Source organism: Haliotis asinina, chromosome 6 (genome assembly GCF_037392515.1).
Source record: "Haliotis asinina isolate JCU_RB_2024 chromosome 6, JCU_Hal_asi_v2, whole genome shotgun sequence".
Classification (NCBI taxonomy): domain Eukaryota; kingdom Metazoa; phylum Mollusca; class Gastropoda; order Lepetellida; family Haliotidae; genus Haliotis; species Haliotis asinina.
Genome location: NC_090285.1, coordinates 69,449,869 through 69,462,895, shown reverse-complemented (window position 1 = coordinate 69,462,895; position 13,027 = coordinate 69,449,869). Strand labels below are relative to the sequence as shown.

Below are 13,027 nucleotides of genomic sequence, written 5' to 3'. Positions count from 1 at the left end.
TTCTTTTTATTGTGGTGATAAATGAGTTTTTAAAGGAAAAAGCTAGGTTCCAAATTAAACAGCTTCACTTTTCATGATAAACTATTCAAGAACCCATTTATTTTACCCATACTATTTTACCCAAGAACAGTAAAAACATCACACTGGAACACACACCACCACCATCAGTGCACATTGGCCCCACAGATGGCTAACCACTGACAGATGGTTGGGGAAAGATTTCTCTGTATTTTTTTCTGTTTAATCCAAACCATTCTATCAAAATTACTAAAAAGGGTAAGCATAAAATCAGAATTTGATTAGCTCTTTAGACCCTCTATACATCATATGTATCATTTTATTTTTTCCTTATCCTGACTCATGCTTAATTGATTGTCTCTTTCTTCTGTTCAAAAGTTAGTGGAACACTTGTAATCACTTAAGTTCACTTTGTTCCAAAGAGGACATATAATCATACTCAACCACAGGTAGCCTCCCTTTCCTTTATGTTTTGGCATCAATTGTGGTCACATGACTGGCCATATTTGCCACTCTCTCCATCTTCGCCCATCAGGAAGGTCATGTGGGTGACTTGGGATCCTGGTACGGCACTTTTTCTCTTGTTCTTTCAGATTATTATCAAATTGTTTTTCATAGATTCCTCCTTGGCGTACATATAAGCATTTAAATGTCCACTTGAAATCCCTATGACAGTTGTAACAATATTTGAATAAAATACTTACAAAACAAAAAACTATGTTTGTTTTTGTCTCGTGAGACCATGCCTACAGGGCCACCTACAGCCAAGAGCAGGCAACTCTAGACTATTACCTTGTATCTCAGTTTTCATGCTATCATTCAACCAGCAAGAGATCCATAGCGACTAGAGAGTTATTCCTACCAGCTCAGATGAGTGGTGCCGAAAAGGTTACTGTATGTATGTTTTTCTCTTTTCCTCACATGGTCGATTTAGAGATTGTTTCTGAAACTATCTTTTTTCATTCATCTTTTGTTGCAACTTATACCTGTCCCTGTCAGCTTGTCATGTGCTTGTCAAAATGCCAGATTGGTACCATAGCTCATCCTCGATATCTCCAGGGTATACGTTCCGAAAAGTCTCCACTATACCCTGGATGCATCTACAGCTCAGCCCGATAAATTTATTACCTCCCTTGGCTGGCTTTTTTTCCAATCAGGTGCCTACGCTGGGAATTTGAGCGAACCAATCACAACTCACTTTCGCTTTTTAAATTCTCTAACCGAATAAACTTGGCAAACAAACCATGCGTAGGTTCTCTGAAAGTATTAGATGGATTTCTTGCATATGTTTTAAAAAAGGTTTTGAACCTATAAAGTTGCATGTATGATTTCCCCAAATTGTGAGTCGCACGGCGAGCAAACCTTCGCAGTTGCAACTGCTACCTTTGTTGACACTGGCAAATTTGGTTATAACGGCGATCACTCTGATTGGCTACTGTGAGAAAGCGGAGTCAGCAAAGGGAGGTAATAAAATTATCGGGCCGACCCGTAGATGCGTCCAGGGTACAGTGGAGACTTTTCGGAACGTAGACCCTGGAGATATCGAGGATGACCATAGCTATGCTCACCTAATTTCATTGTCTTCCCATAGGGTTTAGTCAATGTTTTATTTGGCTGTAGTGTGTCAATTGTATGTTGGCTTTTAGGTTTACAACATGAGGACTTTCAGTCAGGATTATCTACTCAAATTGGAACACTTTCAAGAATGATTCACCTTCCACAACTCTGGCATCTCATTCATCCACACGATTACATAGCCTGCATAGACCTTCAGGACGGGTACCTGCATATTGAGATACATCCACATTCAAGGAAGTACCAAAGATTTCTGTTAATGGGTCACCATTTTTAATTGAACATCCTACCATTTGGAATATCATCGGCCCCTTTGTTGTTTATGAGGATAACAAGGCCTATGGTAACTTACCTACAAGGGCTATGCAGTTATCAGGATGACAGGATTCAAGTGCAAGAAGAAGCCAGTCAACTCTAGACTACAACTCAACTTCACCATAAAACTGCTTACTCAACTAGGATGGTTAGTGAATCTAATAAAGTCAGAATTATAACCAAAACAGGATCTCCAGTTTCTATGAATATGGTTCATCACATCCCTCATTTGCATGATGGTTCCGTACAATCGGTGGATCAAGATTCAAGACGGAATATCGCAAGCGCTACTCTCTCCATTGAAACTTCGAGATTGGCGATGCCTTCTAGGGCAGCTAACCTCACATGACATGACGCGTAGGAGGAGGGTACAATTATGGCCGCTTCATCAGTTTGTGAATCTACATCTAACCAGCGTGATCAGGATGCACTTACAGGAGAATCTGAAACCATATCTGCTATGGTGGCCTCAGGAATCAAACATCAGGAACTTATTTATCAGAGCCAGACTGCAACACTCATCTCTATGTGGACACATCCCTTCAAGGATGGGGTGCTCATCTTGACAACAGAGTAGCAGCACTGAAATGGTCCAGTCAGGATTGTCGGTTGTACATCAATCATTTGGAAATGAAGGCAGTAATCAATGCAATACAACATTGGTCGAAAGTGTTGAGAAATGCAGTACTTACGGTCCACACGGACAATTCCACAGTGGCATATTACATAAACAAGCAGGATCAAGATTGTAAAACCAGCTTCAACTAACTTTTCAACTGTTCAACATAGTCAATGAGTTGAACATTTACATGAAAACATGTCACAGGAGCAGCAAAGGCAGATACTTTTACTCTGTGCAGATTTACATGCAATTTGTATAATGACAAATGGAAATGGTTTGAAGCTTATGCTAAGTGGATAGGATTTACTGTGTCTAAAGCATCTCATCCTCAATAGGCGGATTACTTATATCGTCTTCGTCAAACAAACCGATTAAAAGGATCAACTCTTTCAACTTACCTAGCCGTGCTCAGTACAGTTATATCAAGGAAGTTAGGCATCAAATTAAGTAGAGTACCAGAATTACTTGTGTTACGTCACTCATTCAAATTGGATCAACAAGATAAATTCAAAGCCCAGGCTTGGGACCTTAATGTTGTTTTACAACGCCTCACAAGTGAGGAATACAAGCCATTGGACCAAACATCCTTTGAATATTTGACACATTAGACATTATTTTTACTTTCCCAAGCCATGGCAGCCCTGATGTCAGAAATACATGTGTTGGATTTCACGCAAACTCGGTTCGACTCCACAAATCATATGATATGGTTCATTTGGGACTATGTTATGATTTCATTGTTAAAAAATCAGTTGCCTGACAATTTCATATTACAGCGTTATCTACAATGCTCAGACCACCCGATACGCAGGATTTATCTTTGTGTCCAGTTAGAGCTGTCAAGATTTATTTGCAACAGACGCAAAGAAGGGGGTGGAAACTTCAGCGTCTATTTATTCCATTCATTATTCATAAAGAACAGTTTCAGTCTGGATGAGAACTGTTACTTTACGAGCATATAAAGCAGCAGGACTTGAGCCACCACAAGCCTCCAATCCTCATGAAGTAAGAGCTCTGGCATCTACATTCACTTTTACATGGAATTTGCTCAATTGCAACAATTATGGAGAGCTATTTTTGGAACTCAGATACAGTGTTTGCAAATCACTATCTCAGAGACATTGAAACGGAGGACTTTGGAAGAAACAGGAGAATTACAGTGCCGTTATAGTTCCCTGGGGAGATACTCAGGACGTTGGCAGGAAGAAAGTATCCCAGAAGTGGCACCACCATATCCGTCAGATACTTTAAGCAATTAAGTTTGAGTCATGATAAGGAAAAATATATAATTTTCTGAATAAAATTGATATTTTATACTTATCGTAACTGATGAGGTTAACCCTTGGAGCCTCCTCTTCATGGCACTTGGATTTCCCTGCAAATCTTTTTGTGTGGGTTCTCATCTTACGGAGACAGTGGTAGATGTGGCCAGCCATGTGACCAATATTGGCGTCAAAACATAGAGGAAAGGGAGGATACCCATTGGTGAGTGTGATTATACATCCTCTTTTGAAGAAAGGGAACTTCAAGGGATTTCAAGTGTTCTTTTGAATAGAAGAGGGAGACAAGCAATTAAGCATGAGTCAGGATAAGTATGAAGTATCAATTTTATACAGAAAATTATATTGTTCCAATTTGGCATTGTTAATTAAGTTTATTTTCACCTTAATTACAACCCACAGTCTCTTTGTGCTAATGTGTTCCCTCAACCAGTTCCCTTTCCAAGTGTCATACAAAAGATTGTGTTATCAAGAACAAAATCTAAAGCTTCCAAACTGGCCACCTCCTCATTTTGATACAGTAATTAATAATGTCGTAACACTGTACAGCACTCTTGTAAATTGTATAAGCTCAAATATCCTTAACATATCTATTCTCCTTGTGTATTATGATGTGCATCACCTGCTTGATAACGGTGTTAGTATTAAATCAAAACGTCAGATTCATTGCAATATAGAAATTGTCAATCCATATAACACATTCCTCTTCATCATGCCAATTTCTAAATGCCACTTATAGAAGAAACTCTGACGTTCTCTAACATATATCAAGAACACTTTGTGAAGTACTGTGTGTTGGTCTCAGGCGGCTGATTGTGACGGCAGACCCACAGTGGCCCAAGATGAAACTATCAGGCACTCTCCCATCACTCACTTTCCATCTCAATGAAAGAAAGGTCAGTTACCCGAATAAGTAAACACCTGTGTTTAACACCTGTATGAATGACTGTATGACAGTTGTTATTAAGAAGATGCATGTTAGACCTGCTGGCTGTTGTAGGTCGCGTGCTAGTCTTACTTTCTTCATATGAAGGATCTCAACCATTTGGTATGTTTCTTTGTTAGTTGTTTGAAGCCATAGCATGCTAGTTGTCTTTCTTTGACCTGATTAAATCATAACAGCTGCTATTGGATGGACTAATTCATCACAGGTAAGATGAAAGATGTATAGAAGAAGGAAATTGACATTACATTGTCCATTCAGAGCCAATTCTTGAGTATTCAGAGTTTGATATCTCCAGTCTATCACCCATTTATGGCTTCCTTCCTGGTTTAAATATCACTATACTAAGAAAGTCTCAAAATCAAATTACACACTTGTGATGCAAGTGAAACTAATGGTGATATGTGATGTACTTGTGCTACTTGCCATGTTTCTGCTACCTCTCTATACCTAAGATGATGATGGTATGCTACCAGCATCCCAACATGGCCACAGGTATATGAGCACTCTCCCATGTGAATACAATCAAAATTATTCAGCACACTGATAACATTGATGATGAAGCACTTTGAATGCACTGAGAATTTGCTTATTAATATCTACGTGTTGAAGAATAAGCATTTTTACTATCATGTGAGGATGTTGGTAACTCAGTCTGGATGTTGGCTGAGTTAAGGTATATGGTGGTAGATGATTGAGTTTGGACCAGACAACCCACTGGTCAACAGCATAAGCATCATGTATTTCCAGATCCATGCAGTCAACACATCTGTGGATATAGTGTCCAGTGGTAGCTCCAGTTCCTCCCTGCAGACAGTCACCGACAACATGTCCAGTGTTGATTCCGACCTCGGACAACGGTCACAGACATCTGTGTAAGTTCATCACCGCAGCGGACAAAGTGTCAAATCCAAACAAAAGGTGTTGATGGTTGTAACAGAGTCAGTATCTTCCTACAAAGGACATTAGTATGAGATAGAAATACTGTAAATGTATTATATATCGCACAGGTTTTATTTTCGTGCTTTTTGCACAACATGTTATACTGCAAATATTTATACATAGTGAATAATGCTTTTATTCATTCACTCTCTCAACACTTGCCTCTGACGTTTTACCATAACACATAAAGTTTGAAGACAGAAATCACCATACTGTCATGTTTCCCTGTTTCAGCAGTGAGCCTGTGATGAAGAAAGGCAAGGAGGAGATAGACAACAAGCTAGTTGTGCTTCAGTTCCTCATCCACAGCTTGTCCGTGGAGATACAGAGTCAGGGTACATATGGCAAAGACTATTGCTTCCAATAGGGCCTCAACATTATATTAGTGGACTGTCATGAGCTAACTAGTCCAGAAAGGGGAGGGTAACTTACTGGTTCATTGGCTCATAGTAATACCAACCTGGGTTTCAATTCTTCATATGGGAACTATGTATTAAGCCCAGTGTCACCAGCCTTGATATTGAAGGAACAAGTGTAACGCAACTGAAATACAAGGCAAAAGATATTTTACCAGCCTAAGTGTTAAACTTGTCTAAGCTAAATAATATAAACATACTTTTTTGTAAACATGCAAGCAAACTAGTCATAAGAGTAAGTTGTTGAGAAGGTCTGCTGTCCCATGCTTTGAAGTTTTGTCTGAGACTGGAGACAGTGTATGAATAAGGCCCTACTAGGGACCCAGTCTAGTCTGTATTGCCCTTTGTAGGTCAAGCTCTAGCTGAGTTCCAAGTGACTGATGTCCAGGCAGATGTGTCCAAGAAGTCCCACAACACCTCCCTCAAGCTCACAGTCCACAGTCTCCTTGTGGTGGATGCTCTGCAGAGCTATGGACCTGACTTCGAACTTCTTATTGCATCACACAAACATCTGGTGTAAGAAATACCAACAATTCTGTGTGAATTCCAAGGCAGAATGTGCAAAATGTTACATTCGTCACATTCTTTGTGAAACAGTACCCCTTGAAATCATGTAACTAAGGCCTGTCAACTTCCTGTGAATTTATGTGATCATATGACCAACACTCAAGGACAGAGATGTCTGAGCCAGCCTCACAGGGTTGTTGTATTCAGATAGACTATACCGGACAAAATAGTTAGAGATGTTTCTAAATTTTGAAATTATAAATAATGATCTATTTACTTTTTGACAATCTGATGAAATATCAATCATAAAAATACCAATATCCCTAAATTATTTTGCCCAGTATAGGTTAATCTGCAGCCTGCCATCCAAGTTTCGAAAATTAACAATAAATTGTATGTTTACAAATACTTATCATATTCCCAGCCAACAAAGCCCACTATGAAGATTACTGGCATGGTACCAGTTCCAAGACAGAGAATAAAGATGGCTGAAAAATTTATTCAAGATTGTTTTTTTTTCTGAATGGTTATAGGAACAAGAGAAAGTGCATAATGTGAGATAGCATTTATTAAAATGAACTTAATCACAACTCACACACTCTTTCTCCAGACTGGACTCTCGAAGTGGTAGTATCCGTGGATCTGATGCTGGGTCCCCCCTGTCCCCAGCGTCCCCCATCTCACCAGGTTCACCAGGTGTGGAAGATGCATGTTCCCCCCTGTCATCCGGAACCTTCCAGAGCGGTAGTTTCCAGGCCATACAAGACGCCATATCATCAGCATTCCAGGTGTTCACAGGTGAGTTCTGTTCTGAATTCCTACAGTTTCATGTAGGCTGTAACTGTAATTTCTACAGAGTAATCTGTCAAACTGTCCATGGAACTGACCATGGCAGTTACAACATGTTAGATACTAATAGGTAGCATTGATGCTGAGCATTGCTTTGGTCACCATCAACAAATATTATGATATGAGCACAAATGATATTATAGGGGATTATATCAACAAAGGATTCTTACTGTCTATAAACACACCACACCCTACTCAATCTCTTTTCACAACCATACGCCTTCTTGCACACAGACACACCCATACAGTACTTCTCTCACTTATGTCATTGTTCAAGGACCGACCTCCCTACAGTCACAGAAGGCCGGTGATGATGTTAATGGCAGTCTTGGTTCCTCCTTCCCTCGTCTGGGACAGAGCTCGGAGGCCCTCATCATCATGGAGTATGAGCAGATCCAGGACCCTGGACTGGATGGGGACAAGACAGTTGATGGGGGCATGCAGATACTCAATTTGCAGTTCAACAGTTTGGATTTCATAGGTTAGTCCCACTTGCTAAGCCAGGGTCTGGTGTGATAGGAGTCACACTACAACACGATACAACTGACCATCACACCATGCTTTTGTTTGTTTGTGGGCTAAAGCTGCACACAGCAATATTCCAGTTGTGTAGCAGCAATCTGTAAATAATCAGTCCTGTCCAGACACTCTAGTGATCAACAGCATGAACATTGATGTATGCAATGGGGATATGATGACATGCATCAACCAAGTCACAAGCCTGAACACTCGATCCCATTAGTCACCTCTTCCGACAAGCATAGGTTGCTGAAGACCAATTCTAACTTGAATCTTCATGGGTACACACCAGATTCAGGATGCCTCTCATGTGAAGGTGACATACAGTGATAGAACTTAAGTATTGTTATCCCCCAGCATGTAATGAGAAGGATATAGTCATTGCCTCATCTGTCTGTCCGTCCGTTCATAATCATTTTGTTTCCAGAGCATAACTCAAAAACCGTTTAATATTTTTAGACCAAAATTTGCAGACATAGCAAAATGAGGCCAAGGTTATGCTTTTTGCTATTTACAGTTTTTTTACATTTATTATTTTTCGTGGTTTTGAACTTAGGCTAATGGGAGGGATGGCCTTCGTTTCCAGAGCACAACTCTAAAACCATTTGATGTCATTCAACAAAATGTGCCTTCTGCTATTTGCAGATATTTGGCACTTTAATTTTTCTGTGTTTCCATGTAAACGATTCGGACATAGTCTCAAAATTGGGGGATGGGCTTTGGTTTTCCTGAGCACAACTCAAAAACCATTTGATATCTTTCAACAGAACTTGGCAGATAAACGAGGCAGATCTTGAAATGGTGCCCTTTGCTCTTTGCAGATATTGGGCATTTATAGCTTCCATTATTTCCATGGAAATGGGCCCATGAATGTCCGGGGTAGAATAGGCCTTCAGCAACACATGCTTGCCATAAAAGGCGACTGTGCTAGTTGTAAGAGGCGACTAACGGGATCGGGTGGTCAGACTCGCCGACTTGGTTGACGCATGTCATTTGTTCCCAATTTTGTAGATCAATGCTCATGTTGTTGATCACTGGATTGTCTGGTACACGCTCCATTACTTACAGAGTGCAGCGTATACTAAACTCACTGACTCACTCCATTGAAATGATTCAAACAGTCTAAAAACCATCAGGTAACTGTTAGATGATTTATTTTTTCAGATATATGGGGCCTGATGACTTTTGTTTAAAATGGTTTTGTGTTCTGTTTTCATTTTGAGACTGAAATCATTGGCAGAGGTTTTCTGCATTTGTTTATTGTTAACATGTATGTGATTTCAGAACTTCACTTTACTTCCATTACTAGCTAGGCCAGAAAAACAAATTACAGGTTTTTAGAATTGTTTGCAGAATATGATAAAAATAGAAATCTCCTTTTTCAATAAAAAATCAATGACGGAAATCTTCCACTAACTTCTTTATGATGTACTTGGTAAATATTTTTGATACACTTGTCTTGAAATAGCCAAGTACACAAGATAGAGAAACAGTTTGTGGTTAGTGTTCTTTAAATCAATAAGAAAACCTAACATATGGTTATATAAACCATCTGTGGGGAGGGAGCTGCTTTTGTTTTTTGCAATTGCTTGCAAACACATGTAGTTTAGGTTTATGCAAATGTCAAGCTCATTTCAATATTCTATCTTTTACTGATTACACAGTAGATCTTTCATAATGTGTTCTAGCAAACCAGGAAACCATTGTAGAGATTCTCAGTTTCATGAAGAGAGCATTCCCCTCCTCCAGCGATAAACAGACTTCCAGACCTCCACAGGACAGACGTCAGTCAAAACGTCAAGATTCCATCATTGTAAGTTATGGTCTCCATAATGCTGTCCCAAATCACTAAGTATCATTTTCAGATGCTAGCACCAAAGAGCCCATGCGTGTGTTCTTAATAGATTTGGAAATTTCTTAAATCCCTGCATATACGCAGTTACTAGGGAAGCAGAACAAATGCATCACCACTCCTCCACCACACCACACCACACCACACCACACCACACCACACCACACCACACCACACCACACCACACCACACCACACCACACCACACCACACCACATTGCAAACTATTCTAGTACTTGTATATCAAACATTCTGGTACTTGTAGTCATATCAAATCACACAATCTGGTACTTGTCACATCAAACATTCTGGTACTCGTAGTCACATCACATATTCTGGTACTTGTAGTCACATCAAACATTCTGGCAATTGTAGTCACATCACATATTCTGGTACTTGTAGTCACATCAAACATTCTGGTACTTGTAGTCACATCGAACATTCTGGTACTTGTAGTCACATTGAACATTCTGGTACTTGTAGTCACATCGAACATTCTGGTACTTGTAGTCACATCACATATTCTGGTACTTGTAGTCACATCAAACATTCTGGTACTTGTAGTCACATCGAACATTCTGGTACTTGTAGTCACATCACATATTCTGGTACTTGTAGTCACATCAAACATTCTGGCAATTGTAGTCACATCACATATTCTGGTACTTGTAGTCACATCAAACATTCTGGCAATTGTAGTCACATCACATATTATGGTACTTGTAGTCACATCAAACATTCTGGTACTTGAAGTCACATCGAACATTCTGGTACTTGTAGTCACATCAAACATTCTGGTACTTGTAGTCACATCGAACATTCTGGTACTTGTAGTCAAATCAAACATTCTGGTACTTGTAGTCACACAGCAGAAGTGGCGGGTGGTCTCTTATTCCATGGTTCGATCATACTGGAATGTGTCTCTGGATGCTGAGTTTAAATCATTGTTCACAATTAATCCTGTTTGTAAATTGTATTGAAATGTAGTTGCAGCCCAAGAAGGACAAGCTGATGGTGACAGCTGACTTTAAGAGGCTGAACATACTGCTGCCCCGCTTCAGTGAGAAGGATGGACGTAAGGTTGGGAAGAAGGTTGCCACGGCAACCATGTCCACGGCCAAGATTGAGGCCAGTCTAGGTAATGACCGGTTTCATATGTGTAGTTCTAAGTATTCAAGTATACAAGTAGATATGAATGTATTATTAGTTTCCTTCATTCAACTTCTTCATTTGCTTTTTATCTGTTCAACTGCTAGTTATCTTTGAACAAAATCACTGATTTATGATGATGTCAGTTTGACCAGTTTTTCAACCATCTAACCAAGTCCAATGAGGATGCCACATGTTAGGAAATGCAGTTAAGAGTCTGATTATTAAGATATAGATGGGTAACTTTGAACACACATATGTTTTGGTTTGGCTTGAGTAGTTTTTCATCTGCCATGTTACAGACGACAGTTGGCAGATAGAAGGCAGCCTGGGTGGTCTCCACTTGACTGATGTCACACCAGAGGGCAGTCTCTACCAGCAGGTGTTCAGTGTTGGGGAAAGCCAGCTAGACCAATCAGAAGGACTCATTTCTCCTCGAACCATTCCATCTGCTATGTACCAAACTGCTCGTGATGACACTGTGTTCACTGATACTGTTCATGCTAAGGGAACCTCAAAGAAGGCCTTTTCTTTCAATGTGAAAAAAACAATGCTTGAAGGAGCCCGAGATGGAACATTTGGGCATGCTTTCCCAGAATCAGATGAAATTTATGCTGACTTTACCATGGCATCTGTCTACTATACACATTCGCCTCAGTTCCTCAATGAGTTGATGGACTGTATGTCAGAATTCAAGGACTACATGTCTGACTTTGCCTCCTCTATAGGCAAGGCAGCAACAGAAGTAGCTATGGGTCTGGTTGGGGGTCGAGTTGACCGCGAAGGACATGACCTCAGCACCAGCACTTTCAACAGAGATGTGTCCCTGGGGGATCTAACAGACACTGTATTATTAGACAACACTTTTGGATCCGTTACTGATCTGTCCAATCAGAGAGATTCTTGTTTGAAGTTTACTGCTCGAATGGAAACGCCTATCATAGCCCTTCCAAGAACCCCTACAAGCTACCAGGTCCTCCTGGCTCACCTCGGTGAGATCACCGTCTCCAACTCTAGTCTCACCGAGTCCAGCACAGCATCAACGCTACATGACTCAATGGACCACAGTGAAGAGGTGCATATATCCTTGAGGAACATGAATCTGTATTCTCTGGATCTGGAGAAATACAATACTCAAGTAGGGCAGAGCATATCAGCAACACTAATGGGCAAGTCCTACTACAGTCTATCGTATGAACTTGGTGTGCCAATTTTGTATGACACAGCAGTTGATTTAGTGATTGCCAAAGAAACGACTGAAGTGCCAATAATCAACCCTGAGGTTACAAATAATGACTTTCCACCTAGGACTCCTAAAAAGTCTGTGCGGCCTGCTCAGATAAGCAATGTGTTAAATATAAGTGCCAAAATCTCTCCGGCAGTGAAGTTGGTGTTGTCAAAGGAAGTGTATGAACAGATACTACAGACTCTGGACAATCTGACATACAGTGAGGACGACTTTGCTCCCGATGCATCTGATGATTCCACATCCTCTGGAAGACCTGCTGATGGTGCTGCTGCTTGTGAAGGACAATCCGAATCTCATACAAACTTGGCTATGCAGGAGTCAGCCTTACAGGAAGGATTTCTTGCAAAACATTTCCATTTTGAAGTTCCTTTGTTTGAGGTTGAACTTAGGGGGGATTTTGGGGAGGGGGAGCAAGGATTAGTTGATCTCAAGCTGACAGACTTTTCTATGAATTATGCCAAAGATAATAAAGTTGTGACAGAAATGCAGCTGCGACTGAGATCCCTGTCAATGGATGATTTGTTAGAATCTGAGAAATCAGCTCATAGACAAATCATGGTTTCTCGCAGTTCCCATAAAGAACCTGATGTGGAGGATGCCAAGCCCAAAACATTCCTGTCGACATCTTGTCCTGATAGTACCATCATTGCCCCAGTGCCCCTCATGCCAGCATCCCTGCCATCCAGTTTTCATGAGAAGATCCCCAAACCCACATCACAGAAACAAACCACAGCATTCTATGTTGGCTTCATCCAGAACCAAAGAACCAGGGGAAAAGATAGGTGAGTTTGC

The 13,027-nt window shown here is 40.4% G+C and overlaps 1 protein-coding gene across 1 annotated transcript in view; it reads left to right on the top strand.

Moving 5' to 3' along the window:
* The window catches only part of LOC137288176 (intermembrane lipid transfer protein VPS13D-like), a 120,739-nt gene that overhangs the window by 36,679 nt on the left and 71,033 nt on the right, over nucleotides 1-13,027 (top strand). The window contains exons 21-29 of the mRNA XM_067820611.1: nucleotides 4,616-4,706; nucleotides 5,504-5,628; nucleotides 5,930-6,030; nucleotides 6,462-6,627; nucleotides 7,229-7,416; nucleotides 7,745-7,948; nucleotides 9,675-9,799; nucleotides 10,825-10,975; nucleotides 11,289-13,017. Coding sequence (XP_067676712.1) covers nucleotides 4,616-4,706; nucleotides 5,504-5,628; nucleotides 5,930-6,030; nucleotides 6,462-6,627; nucleotides 7,229-7,416; nucleotides 7,745-7,948; nucleotides 9,675-9,799; nucleotides 10,825-10,975; nucleotides 11,289-13,017 — 2,880 coding nt within the window. The remainder of the gene's footprint in view (nucleotides 1-4,615; nucleotides 4,707-5,503; nucleotides 5,629-5,929; nucleotides 6,031-6,461; nucleotides 6,628-7,228; nucleotides 7,417-7,744; nucleotides 7,949-9,674; nucleotides 9,800-10,824; nucleotides 10,976-11,288; nucleotides 13,018-13,027) is intronic.